Genomic DNA, 19,944 nt, shown 5'->3' with positions numbered 1-19,944 from the left:
AGGATGGAGGGATGTAGAAGAGATGGCTCACCTTCACCTGAAGAGACTCCTGAGAATCGTTTGACCCATTGCTCCCTCTCCCTGAGATAGAGATTCCAAACAGTAGTGTTTTGTGAATGTATGACAGCTCTTCCATGTTGCTGCCCTACAAATGTCTTGTAGTGAAACTCCGGCGAACAGTGCCGCTGATGATGAGACTTCTCTTGTGGAGTGAGCATGTACAGGTGAGTGCAGAGGTTTGTCCGCTGCTTGATGGCAGAAGCAAATGGCTGAGGTGATCCATCTGGAAATACTCTGTTTGGAGAGTGGATGTCCTTTCCTAGGAGCACTGTATGCTACGAATAGCTGATTAGAGCATCAAAAAGATTTAGGGGGTGATTCTGACCCCGGCGGTACAAGACCGCCGGGGCCAGGGTCGGCGGGAGCACCGCTGACAGGCCGGCGGTGCCCCGCAGGGCATTCTGACCGCGGCGGTTCGGCCGCGGTCAGAAGAGGCAAACCGGCGGTCTCCCGCCGGTTTACCGCTGCCCTTAGAATGCCATGGGGGATTCTGACACCCCCTACCGCCATCCTGTTCCTGGCGGTTCGCCCGCCAGGAACAGGATGGCGGTAGGGGATGCCGCGGGGCCCCTGGGGGCCACTGCCGTGCCCATGCCAATGGCATGGGCACGGCAGGGGCCCCCGTAAGAGGGCCCCGCAAAGTATTTCAGTGTCTGCTAAGCAGACACTGAAATACGCGACGGGTGCAACTGCACCCGTCGCACCCCTGCAACTCCGCCGGCTCAATTCTGAGCCGGCGTCCTCGTTGCAGGGGCATTTCCTCTGGGCCGGCGGGCGCTCTTTTGGAGAGCGCCCGCCGGCCCAGAGGAAATGTCTAAATGGCCGCCGCGGTCTTTTGACCGCGGTGCGGTCATTCAGCGGCGGTACCTTGGCGGACGGCCTCCGCCGTCCGCCAGGGTCATAATCAGGCCCTGAGTCCTGTCCAAATAGAATTAAACACATCTTTTAGGCCCAGAGGAAATGCCCCTGCAACGAGGACGCCGGCTCAGAATTGAGCCGGCGGAGTTGCAGGGGTGCGACGGGTGCAGTTGCACCCGTCGCGTATTTCAGTGTCTGCTTAGCAGACACTGAAATACTTTGCGGGGCCCGCTTACGGGGGCCCCTGCCGTGCCCATGCCATTGGCATGGGCACGACAGGGGCCCCCAGGGGCCTCGCGGCACCCCCTACCGCCATCCTGTTCCTGGCGGGCGAACCGCCAGGAACAGGATGGCGGTAGGGCGTGTCAGAATCCCCCATGGCGGCGCAGCAAGCTGCGCCGCCATGGGGGATTCTAAGGGCAGCGGTAAACTGGCGGGAGACCGCCGGTTTGCCTCTTCTGCCCGCGGCCGAACCGCCGCGGTCAGAATGCCCTGCGGGGCACCGCCGGCCTGTCGGCGGTGCTCCCGCCGACCCTGGCCCCGGCGGTCTTGTACCGCCGGGGTCAGAATCACCCCCTTAATGTCTAAGGAGTGTAATGCCCTCTCAGCCAGAGTAGATGGATGAGGAAAAAAGGATTTGAAGACTAAAGGTTCGTTGATGTGAAAGTCTGAAGGAACCTTTGGAATAAAATGCGGGTTAGTGCGCATTAGAAGTCTGTCGTGTTTAAGCTGTAGGAATTGCTCTTGAATGGAGAGAGCTTGCAACTCGCTGACTCGCCTAGCTGCTGTGAGAGCTACCAATAAAGCAACCTTCCATGACAGGAACTTGAGAGAAGCATGATGGATCGGCTCAAACGGATGCTTCATCAGTTGTGCTAAGACGATATTTAGGTTTCACGAAGGAGGTGGTGGTCTGAAAGGAGGGAAAACTCTGAAAAGCCCCTTCAAGAACCTCTTAATCAGATGAGAGGAGTAGAGTGAGGGTGTAGCATCCGAACGTCTGTATGCAGCTATAGCTGCTAGGTGAACTTTAATGGAAGAATGTGCCAGGCCAGCTTGAGCTAGCTGCAACAGGTATGGTAATATTTTCTCTGGTGGTGAGACTAATGGGTCAATCTGTCGTTGATGACACCAGACACAGAATCGTCTCCATTTACAATAATACGTTTTTATTAGAGCTATCCGCTCTAGCTTTTAACAAAATATCCCTACACTCCTGTGGGATATTCAAATGTGCGAACTCTCTGTGGTCAGGAGCAATGCTGATAAACGCATCGACTTCGGATCTGGGTGCCAAACCTGTCCATTATTCATTGTTGGCAATTGGGGTAACGGCTCCAGCGGAATGTGAGGCTTGATTGATAGAAGAAGTTCTGCGAACCAATGTTGACGCGGCCAGTACGGAGCTATTAATATCAGAATGCACAGCTCTGCTTTCATCTTTGTGAGGACCCGTGGGATCAACGGAATTGGAGGAAAGGGGTAAGCAAAGATGTCTGACCAGACTATCGAAAACGCATTCCCCCAAGATCCCTTCTGGTGATGCCAGCTTGCGAAGAACTTGCATTTGGCGTTGTGTTTGTTCGCAAACAGGTCTACTGTTGGTGTTCCCCACTGGGAAAAATGTGGTTCACTATTGACTGGTCTAGCTCTCACTCGTGGCAGCTCAACTTCTGCCTGCTGAGTACATCTGCTGTCTTGTTGTTTATTCCTGGCAAGTGTACCGCTGATAGTGTGATGTCTTGCTGCGAGGCCCAATTCCAGATTGTTTGGGCTTCTCTGGAGAGAGTGAGAGATCTTGTGCCTCCTTGTTTGTTGAGGTAATGCATCGTAGTGGTGTTGTCCGTCCTTATTACCACTTGCGATCCTGAGATCTTGGGAAGAAACGCCTGTACGGCCACCAGGTGCACTGCTCTGAGCTCCAGCCAATTAATATGCATTGATGCCAGATGCGGTGGCCATTTGCCACTTATTTGCAGATCCTGTAGCACAGCTCCCCAGCTTTCCAGGGATGCATCCGTCGTTATGGTCCACGGAGCTGGCTGTTGTAGAAACGAAAGGCCGATTGATAGATGATGCCTTAGAGACCACCATCTCAGAGCCCTGAGCATTATCGGAGTTATTTGTATCTGATCCTCGAAAGTGCCTGACACTTGGAACCATTGACAATGTAGTTGCTCCTGTAAGGGGCGCATCTTTAGATGGCATAGAGGAACTAGAGGTATGCATGAAGACATCATGCCCAACAGAGACTTGAACAGACGGATAGTAACCTTGCGTCTTTTCTGTATGGAACTTGCTAGAGTCAGTAACCTTTGTTGCCTCTCTAATGTGGGACATGCCATGGTGGATTGTGTGTCCAGTTTTGCCCCTAGATAGATAATATTGCGTGCTGGTAGAGGCTTGGATTTCTCCCAGTTGATGGTGAGTCCGAGGTTGGTTAGTAAGGAAACGCACTTTTTTGTTGATTTGTGCGCTCCTGCGTAGGTCCTTGCATTTATCAGCCAATCGTCTAAGTATGGAAAAATTTGGTGTTTTCTCCTTCTGAGAAAGGCTGCGATTGGTGCTAGACATTTGGTAAATATTCTGGGAGCTGATTTCAGTCCGAAAGGAAGGACACGGAATTGAAAATGGCTGCCGGCTACGGTGAATCTCAGGTATTTTCTGTGGGCAGGGTAGATGGGTATGTGGAAGTATGCGTCTTTCAGGTCTAGCGTAGACATGTAATCTCCCTGATTGAGACGCAGGAGGACGTCTTGTAGGCTGATCATACGGAACAATTGCTTTTTTAAGTAGACATTTAGCTCCCTTAAATCGAGGATCGGCCTCCAATCCTTCCACTTTTTCCAAAGGAGGAAGAACCTGGAATAAAATCCTGTTCCCCGCTGGGCTCGAGGCACCTTCTCTACAGCTCCTTTGAGAAGCATTTTGTCGATCTCCTTTTTGAGTTGATGAGGGTATCTTGGAGGAGTCCTGCGGGGGGGGTTGGAGGGAGGTATCTGGGTAAATTCTAAAGTATGGCCCGTTTCACTAATTGTAGGACCCACTTGCCTGAAGTAATGGTTTGCCATTGTTTGAGGAATAGAGATATCCTCCAGCCCAGAATGAAAGGAGGAGAATTGGATGTAGCCGGAGCCTCGGAAGCATCAGGTTCTACGAGCTGAATCTTTGGCCGGGCAGGTTGAGCGTCCACGGCCTCCAGGTCTACCATAGGCATGCTGCGGTGGCTGCCTTTGTGAGTAGTATTGGCAATATTGTTGGGAAGATGAAGGATAGGTGGAATATCTGTGTTGTTGATATCCTCCTCTGTATGAGAGTTGGCCATGCCCTCTAGGTCGAAAGGAAGACTTTCGATATTGCAGGGTCCCTAGTGACCTTGCCGTGTCTGTGTCCGATTTGATGGATTGTAAGGCGTCATCAATGTGTTTCCCAAATAACGCCTGGCCATCAGAAGGTAAGTCCAAGATTTTATTTTGCACTTCTGGACGGAAAGAGGTAGCTTTAAGCCAACCTTGCCTTCTAAGCACCGCTGCACCGGCGAGTTGTCGAAAAGCAGTGGTTGCTATGTCCATTGCACAGTCTAGAAGCTCTGCAGACGTGCGCTGACCCTCCTGTACAGTTTTGTTTGACTCTGATCTTGTATCTTCCGGCAACTGGCTAATATAAGGTGCAATGTCCGCCCAAAGTTGGCCATCAAACGTAGCCAGTATTGCCAAAGAGTTGGCAGCTCTTACCACTAGGCTAGCCATAGAGGAAAACCTTTTACACCTGGGGGTGCGGAAATCAGGACAAAAGGATTTTTAGATCTTCTTTGTGCTGCCTGAGCTACCACTGAATCCGGAGGAGGGTGTCCAGTTAGACATGTTGGTGCATCGTCTGGTGCTTTGTATTTCTTATCCAAACGAGGCAGTACTGCAGTAACTGTAGCCGGATTATGCATGACTTTAAGACCCTCTTCCCACAGGTACTTTACCATCGGGATAGATCGCACAGATTTCTGAAAAGGCTCCTTAAAGTCGTAAAGGAAACAGTCTGTTTGCTTGGTAGGCATTGGTAAAGCAAAACGTTTGGCAGTTCTCTCTAGAAGATTGTGAAACCCTCCTATATCTTCTGGTGGGGATTCCACCTTAGATTGAGAAGGAGAAGGAGAAGCAGGGATGATGTATTCGTCCCACTCTGAGTGAGTGTCCAGGAGCTCCCCTTCTTCCTGATCCCCCTCTGAGATGTCCGTATCCTGAGGAAGTGTCATATCAGGAGTGGCCACATTCGTGAGAGGTAAGGAAGTTGGCCTCTGATGTGGAGTGGTAACCCCAGAGACGGGGGATGGTGGAGGTTGATCTCCTTGAGGGGGAAACCGCCTGCTGTAATCAGCCAACATCGCTCTGAGGTCAGTCAATAGGGAGGATGGAATATATGCTCCCTGTTGGTATTGCTGTTGTTCTGAATAAAATTGGGGGTCATAGGCCTCCTCATACTCCTCCTCTTCCTGATACTTTACGTTCAGTTGTGATGGACTGTGGGCTGTTCCAAATGGCCCCTCATCATCTGAGTCTTCGTCTCCCTCTAAAAGGTGTACTGGAACAAGGGAGGACACCTTATTAGGTGATGTATGAGTTGGCGTCAGCTTTTCCACACTTTTTTTATGTTTCTCCCTCGTCAAGGGTGTCGTCGACGGCGCATATATAGACTTCGACGTGGACGGTTTCGTAGACGCTGGACACACAGAGATTTTAATAGAAGAAAGTCTCGCCGACGAGTCTACCGTCGACGAGGTCGTCGGCGACGGTAGGGCTGACACTGACATCAGCGCCGTTGACGATGTGTAGACGGTCGTCGACGCTGATGTCGTAGCTGCAGTTCTCGTCGACAGTGGGGTACCTGTCCTCGTCGACGGAGGAAGCGCAGAACTAGATGTCGTCGCCAGAAAAGCACTCACCGACGGTACCGTCGACGATGAATCCGTCGTCAATGATGCTTTTTTCCCAGTTACAGAGGATGGCTTCTTAAAAGGCACAGATGGTGGTACAGAGGAAGATTTTCTGTGCCTCTCTTAACTGGAAGAATGGCCTCTTTCCTGGGAGCTTTCTTAGGAGAGGAAGATGGGCTGCGGCCCATATAAGACCCTGAAGCAGTCTTTTTGTGGGCTTTTCTTGAGAATTGTGAGGGCGATCTGGAGCCTGATCTCACCCTCCTTGATGATCTCTAGGATGTTGAAGATTCATCACTCTCAGAGTCAGAAACTGGATTTTTTCTATGTTTTAGTTTCTGCAGCCATATCAATAATCTGCCTTCCCTGTCCTTTAAAGTTTTAGAGGAAAAGGTATGACAAATCTTACAGTCTTTAGCTGAATGGTCTGGGTAGAGGCAGTAAATGTAGTCCTGGTGAGGGTCTTCAGAATGAAGCCTTTTCTTTCCACAAGTCTTGCAGTCTCTGAAAAGACCCTTCTTCTCCTTGTCAGACATAGTTGGAAAATAGTTGACAAATCAAGTTAGATAAGTTTCTCTGAGAGAAATTGTTGAAAAGGTGTGAAGAAAGAGCAGAGCTCTGAGGAGACTCCCTAGCACGACGTGCGGTAGAAAATCTGATTCTAGAGGGTGCTGTCGCCTGATTGGTGGATGCTCAAGTTTGGTCCTTTTCACAAAATGACTCTGATAGACTGTTAAATTGAAGAGGCCTAGGGCCTTTTTTCTTTGTTAATATATCTTGACACTACTTGTGTAAATTATACCGGGGACTCCCATCTCGACGACGGAGAATGATTCAAGCGTGTGAATCTATGAAAGTTCCAATACTGGAGTAAGGTAGTAATCACAGTAGAGGTAATCTCAACAATGGTAATCCCTGCAGGGGTAATCTCAGAGGTAGTAATCACAGCTGTGGTAATCTCAACAGAGGTAATCCCTCCACTAGTAATTTCAGAGGTGGTAACCACAGTAGTGGTAACCTCAGCTGTGGTAACCCTTGCAGGGGTAATCTCAGAGGTAGTAATCACAGTAGTGGTAATCTCAGCAGTGGTAATCCCTGCAGGGGTACTCTCAGAGTTAGTAATCACAGTAGTGGTAATTCTGCCGTGGTAATCCCTGCAGTGGTAATCTCAAAGGTAGTAATCACAGTAGAGGTCATCTCAGCAATGGTAATCCCCGCAGGCGTAATCTCAGAGGTAGTAATCACAGCAGTGGTAATCTCAGCAGTGGTAATCCCTGCAGTGGTACTCTCAGAGGTAGTAAATACAATAGTAGTAATTCAGCAGTGGTAATACCTGCAGTGGTAATTTCAAAGGTGGTAATCTCAGCAGAGGTAATCTTTGCACTGGTAATCTCAGAGGTAGTAATCACAGTAGTGGTAACTTCAGGAGTGGTAATCTCAGAGGGGCTCATTTCAATGTAGTAGATTCTATGAAGCTATATGGTTTATATGTAGGTATATGGACTCCGTTGTGGTTTAGGTGGTGACATACAACCCTTCATGCTGGGTCCTCGGTCTGATATGTTCATTGCATTTGCGTGTGAATAACGCTCAAACATTTTCTGTTTTTAACGAGATTCCCTGAAGAACATGTTTTAAACCACTTCCTCCTCAGCAAGCAAAAGGACCTCTGAACTGAGTATAGCACAGCGCCTTCTCGAGGGGCACCATCCTCACCTAAAGGTAAACATCTTCATGTGTTTAGTTTTTACTCAGCAGACTAGGGCCTTATAAAAGAATGGGACTTGGGTAGAATCTAGTTCACAAGCATTTCCAATGCAATGGGTCTCGCATTTAATCGAGTTAAAGCTATTAGTGTTGTAAACTCCTAACCGGACTTTTCTTGTTGAGTGTGGAAGAATTGAAGAAAAGGTGGTATGACCTGCGCTCCCGGACCAAGGAGAGGGTGGCAGAGCGGCTCCGGGAGATGAGAGGCACAGGAGGGGGACCATTGACAGTACCACCACCCACACCCCTGGAGGAAAGGGTAGAAGAGACCCTTGAGCCTGAGGCTGTAAGCGGGATGGGAGATCTGGACACCTCTGAGCCCGGACCATCAACCGGTGAATACCATGTGACATGCATGTACCCTCATTAACGCCATACCCCCACCCACCTTGTACACAGGAGCATGCACAACCAAAATAGTTCCATTTCAGAGTAGCAAACACCAGAATGATGCATTATGGGCAATGTAGTCAAGTAAGCAGTTCATAGGCAAAAGTTTATTAGGAAGTTGATAACAGATAGTAGACACTGACAGTGTGTTCCCTATGTCCCACAGGTCTCCCACAAGACACCCCCAGCAGCCCAAGCAGCCAGGGGCCACTGGTCAGCCAGCACACACAGGAGAGAACAGGACCAGCCACCATTGCTACATGCACCTCCGACACCATGTCCCCTCAGGAAACACCTGTTGCAGTAGTGGTGTGTGAGCCTGCACCAGGTACGAGCCAGAGTGCCACGGGAGACAACACAGGGCCTCCACCGCTTCGCAGGCGGCGTGGAACATCAACATCAGAGCGGCAGGCAGAGTCAGGGCATGCCTCCACATCACCAACCGAGGCTGCACTTCTACGGGGTCAGCGCCTGCAAACCCAAGACTTAAGGAGGATTAGTGGGGCATTGCAGCGCTTTGAACGCAATCATGCCAACAGTATGCAGCAGGTACATTCAGAGATGCAGGTGATCAGTACCAACATGGGTGACCTTGCAACCTCCATGCGCCAACTAGTGGCAGGACTGCTAACGCAGAGTAAGAGTGCACAGCGCAGGAACCGCCAGCTGCTGCACCGCCTGGACAGGATGCCTTCTTCTATAGTAAGGCTGGCTGTGAACACAACAGGGCTGTCTAGGCGCACAGTCAGCCTCCAGGTGGACATGGGCCACTTTGCTGGTGACATGGCACGGGGCCTGGGCCGGCTCAGCCATGCTATAGACCTCATGGAGGCACGGCAGGTGGCCAGGGGCACAGGCGACACGCCACAGGACAGTGAGGAGGGCTCCACTGTCAGCAGTGTCTCTGCCGGTGACACCAGGGTGCTTCGCAGTGGAAGCACAAGGCAAAGCACTGCTGACCCCCCTAGTACCAGCCAGGCTGGCCGAGCCCGCCGTAGAGTTTGAGCTCCTCACAGTCCTTGGGGTTGGGGCACATGACGTCAATGTGTCCCATGCCAGGTGGACTATTGAAGCCCCTGAACTGTTCCTATTGTACATAGTTTTGTTATTTGCACTTATTAAATCACTTGTTCTTTCCACCTAACACATGGACTCTTTGTGTGTTACATTGGTGAGTATGGTAAAAGTTGGCACGTACCTTCCAAAGTATTGGTTTGCAATGTGTTCCCGTCTCAGTCTGCCTTGATTTGCGATGCTCCTATCCCCATGATGGCGATGTGGTTGCTCTTGCTCTTCATCCTCAGAATCTGGGTCTTCAGGGGTGAGAGTTAGCCCACGTCTGGTGGCAATGTTGTGCAGTATAGCGCATGCAACAACTATTTTGAAAGCTGTTATTGGGGTATACTGGAGGGCACCTCCACTTCGGTGGAGGCATCTGAACCTTGCTTTCAGCAGTCCAAAGGTACGTTCTATTATGTTCCTGGTCCTCTTATGTGCACTGTTGTATCACCTCTCGCAATCATTGCTGGGTGTTAAGTACGGAGTTAGTATCCATGGACGTAGTGCATATGCACTGTCACCTGTTTGGCACAAAAAGTACAATGTTAGCAAGGCATGGGTGGTTTGCACATTGACCTGTGTGCATGTCTTCAAGGTGTTATCAGCTCTACCTAGGAGGTATCCATCTCCAAACTCCCCACGTTCCAGGCGTTGGTTTATCCCACTGTGCCTAAAAATGTAGGAGTCATGAGTACTGCCTGGAAATTTGGCTACCATGTCAGTGATAACATAATGGGCGTCACATACCACCTGTATGTTGAGTGAGTGGGTACACTTCCTATTGCGGAGCAGATATTCCAGGTTTGCAGGAGGGCGTATTTGTATATGTGTCCCGTCTACACACCCTATGACATGGGGGAAGTTGGCAATCCTGTAAAATTCCAACTTGGTGCTGTTGATTTCTGCATCATTCCTGGGTAGGTATATGTATCTGGACATGTGTGTGAGTAAGGCGTCTAGGAATGCCCTAAAGAACCGTGAGATTGCAGTTTGGGATACCCCACCTGCCACAGCAATGACCCCCTGATAGCTACCCGAGGCCAAGTGGTGCAGTGAGCATAGCACTTGCACATGCGTAGGGATGGTGCAGCTGCGCACAGTCTGGCATTCTAGCTGTGGTTTGAGTAATTCTATTAAATCTAGTATAGCTGCGCTGCTAAGTCTATATTTATCATATATTTCCTCCTCTGTTTGCTGGAAGAGTGTCTGCCTTCTTCTGTATATCTTCTCCTGTCTCTGGCTCCTCCTCCTCCTCTGCTGGGCGGTGTGGGCTCTCCTCCTCACTGCTATCAGGTATATCTCCACCATCTTGAGTAACCCAGATGCCTTCTGGCTCTCCTTTTATACTTTGGTAATGGTTACCACCTGCTCTGAGTTAGTGGTAAATTGGAAGTGCAAAATGGGCTTTTTGCGACTAGTCGCAATTTGCGAGTTGCTATTGCATTTGGTTTGCGACTCGCAAATTGCGACTTGCTATATGCGGGTCGCAAAATGGGGTCGCAAATTTTGCGAGTCGGTAACGGCTCGCGTCGCATTTTGCGAGTCGGAAATGGGATTTTTGCATCCCATTTCCGATTTTGCGGGGTCGCAAATGTGCGAATCGGGCCATTTGCGACTCGCAAAATTTTGCTACATCTGGCCCTTAGTTGTTTAAAAAAAGAACTTTCTGGACTTTAGAAGAGTTTGTCTAACTTCCTGAGAAAAACTGCTTTACATAGGGTCACACGGAAGGGTAAGGAAAAGCTCCCCCTCCCAATGAGACAATGTCAGCAAGGTCAATGTGCAGGTAAGTAGCCTTTTTCTAGCTTGGTTACCCCCACTATTGGCCTGTTTGTCAGTGTGTTTGACAGTGTCTACTGGGCTCCTGCTAATCAGGACCCCAGTATTGATGCTCTCTCCCTTAAGTTATGGTTGTTGTATACTGGTAACCCGGTATTTCACCCACAATTGGCATACTGGTGCCCCCTTATAAGTCTCTAGTATATGGTACTAAGGGACCCAGAGCATTGGGGTTCCAGGGGATCCCTATGGGCTGCAGCATATCTTTTTCCACCCATAGGGAGCCCATGCAAAGGATTCTGCAGGAGTGCCATTGCAGTCTGCATCAAAAGATGCACGCACCCTTTCACTGCCATTTACACTGCAGCAGGTCACATATAAGTCACCCCTAAAGCAGGCCCTCCAGCCCTGAGGGCAGGGTGCAGAGTACCTGTGTGTGAGGGCATCCCTGCACTAGCAGAGGTGCCCCCTGACCTCCAGGACCATTTTACAGAGTGCGGGTATGCCATTTTATGCGTGTACTGGACATAGGTCACTACCTATGTCCAGCTACATAACTCCAAACATGGGCATGTTTGGTATCAAACATGTTGGAATCATACCCAAAGGCATTTGCAAGCATTAGTTGTATGCTTCCATATACTCTAGGGGCTCCTTAGAGGACCCCCAGTATTGCCATAACAGATTGTTGAGGTTTTCCAGGCAGCCTCTGCCCTCCTGTTGCTCAAACAGCTCAAGCCCAGGAAGGTAGAACATAGGATTTCTTTTGGGAGAGGGGTGTTACACCCTCTCCCTTTGGAAATAGGTGTTACAGGCTTGGGAGGGGTAGCCTCCCCAGGCCACTGGAAATGCTTTGAAGGGCGCATTTGTGCCCTCCTTGCATAATCCAGACTACACCGGTTCAGGGACCCACAGTCCCTACTCTGCCGCAAAACTGGACAAAGGAAAGGGAAGAGACCACTCCCCTGTCTATCACCACCCCAGGGGTGGTGCTCAGAGCTCCTCCAGAGGGTCCCTTGGTTTTTGTCATCTCGGATTCCAAGTTGGCAGGGAACTCTGGGAGCATCTGAGTGGCCAGTGCCTGAAGGTGACGTCAGAGCCCTTCCTTGATATGTGCTTACCTGTTTAGGTGACTAATTCCGCTTTCAGGGCTATTTAGGGTCTCTCCTTTGGGTGGTTCTTCGGGTTTGGATTGCAAGACTCCAGCTGGAATCCTCTACTTCACCTTCTGACCGAAGAAACTGCATCTGGACCCTCCTGAAATTCTACAAACTGCAACAAAGAAGCAAACACGACTTCTGCAACATTGTATCTTCAGCTCCTGCCAGCAACTGCAACTGTTTCCCAGTCGTGCATCCTCAGAGGACAGCCTGTCTTCAGCCTCCACCAGAAGAGCGAAGGAATCTGCCTTTGAGTGAAGGAGTCACTCCCCTGCTTCACAGGCATCTCACTGCATCGACGACTGATGGAGTGGGTCCCCCTTCCTGACAAGTTGGGTGGATCCTGCCTCACGGGTGGTGGACTGAAGTGGTTCAGATGGTCCTGACATCCTACTGTTCAAGTTTGGTGGCACGCAAGACAGTACCCCCGTGCACCACGTGTTTTGCAGTTGCCAAGGCTTGTTGGCATCCTTCCACAAAGTTCTTTGTGCACGGTGCAGCTCCGGCCCTAAGTACTCTATCCTGCAAGCCACATCTTCCTGAGTGCTTGTTCGGTGGCGTGGGAGCCTTTGTCGAAGTGCTGCATGGGCCTCCTTTGGCACCCCCTTTGTGCCCGTGCTGTGGGGCTCCTGTGCGCGATGTCTGGTCTTCTGTGGGCTCTCTGAGTTGCTGAGAGCCCCGCCTGACTCCGCCTCCTGGGTAGAGTCCACCAGGTCCTGGGCACCACCATTTCCCGCTAACCGTGAGCTTTGTGTGTGCCAAGGCTTGTTGGCGGACCCCAGCGACGCAAACCAGACTTCAGTCCTCCATCCGGCGTGGGACATCATCTGCACCAACCAGGAACCCGCATCTGTCTTCTTGGATGCAGTACTGACTGTTGTTCTTTACTGGTGTTTCTTCTTTTGCACCTTCATCAGGGTTAGCAGGGGCTCCTGTTCTCCCTGGACTCTTCTGTGCTTTTTGGACTCGGTCCCCTTCTTCCACATGTCTTGAGGTCCAGGAATCCACTGTTGGTGTCTTGCAGTCTCTTCTGGTTCTTGCATAATCTTCTTTCTCATGTTTCTGTGTGTTCTGGGAAAGTTCCTGTACCATATTCCTACTTTTATGGGCTCTGGGGTGGGTTCTAGTACTTACCTTTGGTGTTTTCTAGTACTCCCAGCAACCCACTACACACTACACTTGCCTAGGTGGGAAACCGACATTCACATTCCACTTTCTTAGTATATGGTTTATGTTCCCCCTAAGCCCATTTCTAACTATTGTGATTTTCACTATTTGCACTGTTTTCTAACTTTGTGTGCACCTGTTTTTGTATACTAGTGTATATAATTTGTGTATTACTTACCTCCTAAAGGAGTATAGTCTCTATGGTATTTTTGACATTTGTGTCACCAAAATAAAGTACCTTTATTTTTGTAACACTGGGTGTTTTCTTTCATGTGTGTGAGTACTGTGTGACTACAGTGGAATTGCATGAGCTTTGCATGTTTCCTAGATAAGCCTTGGCTGCTCAGCTACCACTAGAGAGCCTGGGTTCTAGAAACTCACTGCCTACGTTTCACTAATAAGGGATAACTGGACCTGGTCAATGCACCTGTGGTTGTGGCTTGTCTGAGTGTTCCTAAGGATATCCAAACACATTTCCTGATGTAGGGACAAGTGCACAGAGAGAGTCAAGGAGTGTCATGGCAAATACATTACATATATCAAACTCTATCCAAAGAAATGTCCATTTCCAAGTGGGTCCGACATCTTTGACATTTCACATGGGAGAGGTATACCTCTCACCTGAAGAAAAGGGTTTCCAAATATAATATTCCTAATATAATACATGTTCAGTTGCTGCAGGTATTTCCTCTGACTTAACAGCTTTCATCAGACTGGAGCACAATATATCTTCAAATTGGGAAAACTTCCCTCTAGCAAGAACAAAAATGTCTCTGGACCCTGAAGGCAATATAGGACCATCTCATTTTAACATAATCAAAGTTACTGCCAAATCTAAAAGTATTGGGTGGGCAGTAGCTCCTTTTGACCTAATCAATGTTACCCCAGCATCTCCACTGGTGTAATGAAAATTACTGCCACATTTACAACTACTATTACCAAACCACAATGTTACTCTTCAACGCTGACATGGAGGCATCACTACAGAGCGGACAAAATGTCCAGCAATAGACATTTTTCATTCTGCTGTGCACTATTAAGGATAGATATTTGTTAATACAACAAGATGCAATGGTGGCCCAGGGAGGTAGCCCAAAAATGCCATGCATCGCCCATTAATTCTTACAAATGTCTCTGGAAGCTTTCTGCTGCTGAAGAAAACATAGATTTGCAAATTTAGCAGTGGAAATAATTTACACCAATCTATATACTTTGGAAAGGCTGCCAGCAATCGTATTACTTGCTTGACCCTTCCTACTGTACTTGCAATCCTAATTCAAAAATCGGAGCTTAAGCCCCACTGTTCCAATTACACATTCGATGGTAAATACGGGGGACGTTGCTGAGGTGGTAATACCATTATGTATCACATTTAATTCTGTTAATATGCAACATAACATTTGGGGATGTCAGATTTAATATGTTTCCGGAGTAAAGTCTTAGAGTTACCAGGAGATTCACTGTATGACCGGGAAAGCTTGCAGTAATAAATCTTCAATTAAAGATCAAGATCAAGTGATTATCTTAATTCAGAAAGAACAAAAAAGAGACACTACACTTCGAATAGTTAAGAACCTTAAAGTTCCGACTTTATATCAGCAATTTCTCCTTAAATTTGGCAAAACATATTTCACCCCTATTCTAACAACAAAACCGTCATTTAAAACAATATCATTATTCTTTCGTATATAATTTTGATCAACACAAATCACCATACCATCACAGTAAAATCACGTTTTATTCAGATCAAAACACATATTAATGTAATCATATGTACAACTAGCAAGGAATAACTATCTGAAATTTACATTTAAAAATCACGATATTTCTTACCATCAGTAAGGGACAATATTAAAGTGCATCAACCTTAGTGCTGGAGTAAATGTACTTAATTCAACTATCCCAGAGGGAATTGCTGAATAATCAGTCAGTAACATAATCCAAACAGTACCCTGGTACGCAAATCCCCAAATGTGCGTGGTTTCAGGTTAATTCAGTCCTGATCAGTAGATGGTATACTATTGAGGTTTTGAATGCATCTGGATTGTTTGGTGGCCTTTGTCCGAGCCTATATATTTCAAATATTTCTATAGGATAAAAACAATTCTCAAGTATGCTCATATATCCTCCCTCTTTGTATGGTTAGCGCACAGTCGGACTTTTAACTTCAATGGTATTTTTCAGAGCACACACTGAAGCAACAAAAAATATAAACAAACCCTTTATCAGTGGGTTAGAGTTTGAAAAACGGATGTGAAAACGCTCGTTTTGCCTGTTCGCTGACTTCATATTGTCATACTGGTGCAATTGCCAGAATGTTCTCCATGTACAGAATGCAGGAGTTTATGGGCGCGTGCTCAGTCCATTGAGGCGAAAAGCTGTTGGCACTGAGGACAAGTGACGTTTGGTTAGTTAAGGACCCGTAATGAGAAGTCTGACTCTAGAAGGGCAGTACTAGAGCTGGAGACATACTCGCCTGTCCTTACCTGTGTCTTCGCCATCAGACTGCTGACCTCTCGGAACATGCTGGCCACATCCTGGAACCCCAGTGGCAGAAAGCCCGGGTAGGCGGCAGCTCTCGAGATGAGCGGGCAGAGAAGAAGCAGCAGAAGCATCCGGCGTAGCATCCCTGAAGCCCGAGCTGGAGAATAGCTGAGGGTACCACGGGCAAAGACTGTGCGAGGCACACCCAGAAGCCTCTCAGGAAGCACGGGCTGAGCGAGACATAGAACGAAAGGAGACAGTCAGAGCAAGCTGGGCGAGGTCCAAGCACAGTACAGACAGTGAGCGCGGAGGCGCGAGACAGGGACGGAAGCGAGCAGCGAGCCTTGGATGTACTGGGAGCTGGTTTGCCAGGTCTGCAGAGCGCTGACTGCACACGGTACAGATTACTCCAGGCTGATAGCAGACACAGAAGGAGGCGGGGAGGAAGTGGGGAGGGATGCAGAGCCGCAGTGCATCCGGTCAAACCTTCCCTGTGTTTTATTGACTCCTCATTAGAGCTTGTCCCCGTGCTGAAACCGTTTCTGCCTCACTGTCTGTTCTGTAAAACTACATCAACAGTCTAATGTGCCAAACAGCAATGCCCCCGACTACCATCACTTGTGTCCCCATCCTTTATAAGGTCCTTTGCTAGACAGAAATTTCCGATCACCGCTTTTAGGTAAGTCAGTGACATGGTACTGGCTGCTCCCTGGCCCTGCTTCCTCTGCTGCTTATTGCTGTAGACCCACTTGGGGTGGGTGTCAGTTACCTGCCTCCCTGACCAACCTTCTCCTTGCTTTGTGCTCCATTGACCAGCCCCTCCATTACCCGCCACTGCCTTTGGGTATCAACGATCAGCCCATCACTAATACTATGTTGTGATACAGTTACTAGGACACTGCTGTTTTTTAATCCTCCAGTAGTCAGCTGTGTGTAAAATACAGGAATCGGCAGTTTGAGAGCAGCGAGGCTGGGGTACTGGGCATAGGTTCAGTGGGCGTGGGACTGGGATTAGAGGTCTGGCAAAAAGGAGAAACATATCCTTATCCGTTTTGCTGGCTTTACAATTTACATGTAAATGCATCTACGATATTTTCTTCACACACACACACACTTAACTGATGAACATGTTTTGACTACTAAAGCATAACATGTTTATATTTAAACACACATGTTCTCTGCAATATATTCACTACTTACTACCAGAAACATTTTAAAAGACTGAAACCATTGCCCTGCAGATTAAATGTGACTGAAACATATACTATTTTTCCATTATCCTATTCTAATAGAGTGTCCCCCATAGAACCTTCTTCTCTTATTTTGTCGTTTACGAACCTTTTACTCTACTTGCCTCTTTTTAATATTGGGCCTCAGGTTCGCACGCGTTGGACGTGACATTTTTAATGGAAAGGAACCAGGTTCATCAATCAAACCTGGATAGCGAGCAGGTGCTCAGGATACCTGAGACATGTTTCCTAAAAAACAGATCCTAGTATGGCCACACCCTCAAGGCTCCACACCCCTTAGGCACAAATGACTTATTTTCACATTTTCTTTAGCTAAGATATAATTACTTGAAACTTTAAACAGGGACTATGACCTTAAAGAAAAGATTGGGGATCAAATAACAAAAGCAAAACATACCATATCACTTTATCACAGGAAATTAAGCAACAACTGTAGGAAAGCACCCTCTTTTGGTGTGGTTACCCCCACTTTTTGCCTGCTGTCAGTGTGTTTTGACTGTTTTCACTGAGATCCTGATAACCAGGACTCCAGTGACTGTGCTCTCTCCCTCTAAATTTGGTTGTCTCAGTACTTAGCACAGTCCACAATTGGCATACTGGTACACCCATGTAAGTTCCTAGTATATGGTACTTTGGTACCCAGGGCATTGGGGCACCAGTGTATCCCCATGAGCTGCAGCATGTATTGTGCCACCCAAGGGAGTCCATGTAAAATGTGTCTGCAGGCATGCCTTTGCACCCTGCGTGAAAAGGTGCATGCACCCTTTCACTACAGGTCACTGCACCAGGTCACTGTAAGTCACCCCTAAGGCAGACCCTTCTAGCCCAGAGGGCAGGGTGCAAGTACCTGTGTGTGAGGGCACCCCTGCATGAGCAGCCGTGCCCCTACAAACTCTACCTCCATTTTCCTGGATTTCGTAAGTGCGGGGAACCCATTTTACCTGGTTACTGGACATACATCACTACCTGTGTCCAGCTACATAATGGTAACTCCAAACCTGGGTATGTTTGGTATAAAAAAAAATCGGAATCATACCCCAATACTTTTGACAGTATTTGTTGTATGATTTCATGCCACCCCACAAACAGGTTTCTGCTCTCCTGCTGCTTGACCAGCTCAGGCAGAGGAAGGCAAAACAAAGGATTTCTTTTGGGAGAGGGAGGCAACACCCTCTCCCTTTGGAAAAAAGTGTGACATGGCTTGGGAAGGGTAGCCTCCCCAAGCCACCGGTATGCTTTGAAGGGCACATTTGGTGCCCTCCTTGCATAAACTGGTTTCCACCAGTCCAGGGACCCCGGTCTCCTGCTCTGGGGCAAAACTGGACAGTGGAAAGTGGAGTGACCACTCCCCTGTCCATCACCACCTCAGAGCTCCTCCAGGTGGCCACCTGATTCTGCCATCTTAAATCCAAGGTGGGCAGAGGCCCCTAGAAGCATCCGAGTGGCCAGGCCAGGCAGGTGATGTCACAGCCCCCTCTTGATAGGTGGTCACCGTGCTAGGTGACCAACCCCCCTTACTGGGCTATTTAGGGTCTCCCTCCAGGGTGGGTCTTCAGATTTGACGGGCAAGATTCTAGCAGGACTCCTCTGCATGGTTTACTTTATCTTCTGGCCACCGGGACTGCAACGGGACCCTCCAGGAACCGACAATCTGCAACTCCAGCGACGACTCCGCTCTACAACATTGTTTCTCTGGCTCCTTCCAGCTACTGAAACATTTCCCTGGCTGTGCATCCCCTGATGGAGATGAGTCTTCAGACTGTACAAGGGAGTTAGTCACATCGGACTCCTGGGTACTAAATATTGTGGGGGAAGGGTATGCCCTTCCCTTTCAGGAGTTTCCTCCTCCCATCCCTCCCCGTTCTTCGTTTTGTTCAGAGGATCGTCTCCTGTTGCTTCAGCAGGAGGTTCAAGTCCTTTTATCAAAAGGCACAGTGGAGTTGGTTCCAGAGCAGGTAAGGGGTCAGGGATGCTATTCAAGATATTTCCTGATTCCCAAGAAGGATGGTCGATTGAGACCTATCGTGGATCTGAGGATTTTGAATTGGTTCCTCAAACAGGAGAAATTCAAGATGCTGACTCTAGCGCAGGTGCTTGTGGCGTTGAACAAAGAGGATTGGATGGTGTCTGTAGACTTGCAGGATACTTACTTTCATATCCCCATTCTCAAGTCACACATGAACTATCTCCGGTTTGTGGTGGGGTCGCAAAACTACCAGTTTGCGGTCTTTCCTCTTGGTCTTACTTCCGCACCTCGAGTCGTTACGAAGGTGATGGCGGTGGTTGCAGCAAATCTAAGAAGGAAGGGAATATCGGTATTCCTTTACCTGGACGATTGGCTGATCAAAGCCAAGACTCCGGAGCTTGTACTGTATCACCTACAAATGACAACGCAGTTGTTGTTCAGTTTGGGCTTTACAGTAAATGTGCCCAAGTCTCACCTTGAGCCCTCTCAACGCCTCCTGTTCATAGGGGCAGTACTGGATACAACATTGAATCAGGCCTATCCTCGGCCACAGCGGATCCAGGACATTCAGGCGGTGATTCCAATGTTTCAAAAAGGAGCGGTTGTTCCAGTCCTCAAGGTCCTACGTCTGCTCGGTCTGTTCGCTTCTTGCATTCAGTTGGTCACTCATGCATGTTGGCACATGAGGGCTCTCCAACGGTGCCTCCGCAAGCAGTGGCTTCAACACAAAGGGGATCTCGAAGAGTCGATAACGATCTGCAGAGACGCTGCAACGGATCTCCGATGGTGGTCTGTGGATGGCAACCTTTCCCAAGGAAGACCGTTTGCTCTACCACCTCCAGTGGCCACAGTCAAAACGGATGCTTCCACTCTAGGGTGGGGTGCTCATCTGGGAGACCTGGAGATCAAAGGTCTTTGGTCTCCAGTGGAACAGACTTTTCACATCAATCTGTTAGAAATGTGATGGTGATACGTCTGGCTCTCAAGGCCTTCCTCCCGCCCCTTCGCAGTCAGTCAGTTCAGGTCTTGACAGACAACACTACCGCAATGTGGTACATCAACAAGCAGGGACGAGTA

At 48.7% G+C, this 19,944-nt stretch overlaps 1 protein-coding gene across 1 annotated transcript in view; it reads right to left on the bottom strand.

The window, feature by feature from the left end:
* Positions 1 to 16,077, bottom strand: part of DKKL1 (dickkopf like acrosomal protein 1) — a 768,700-nt gene extending 752,623 nt beyond the window's left edge. The window contains exon 1 of the mRNA XM_069200815.1: positions 15,654 to 16,077. Coding sequence (XP_069056916.1) covers positions 15,654 to 15,794 — 141 coding nt within the window. The 5' untranslated portion in view covers positions 15,795 to 16,077. The remainder of the gene's footprint in view (positions 1 to 15,653) is intronic.
* Between the last annotated feature and the right edge of the window lie 3,867 nt (positions 16,078 to 19,944).

This window comes from Pleurodeles waltl, chromosome 7 (genome assembly GCF_031143425.1).
Source record: "Pleurodeles waltl isolate 20211129_DDA chromosome 7, aPleWal1.hap1.20221129, whole genome shotgun sequence".
NCBI lineage: Eukaryota > Metazoa > Chordata > Amphibia > Caudata > Salamandridae > Pleurodeles > Pleurodeles waltl.
This window is presented reverse-complemented; position numbering and strand designations above follow the sequence as displayed.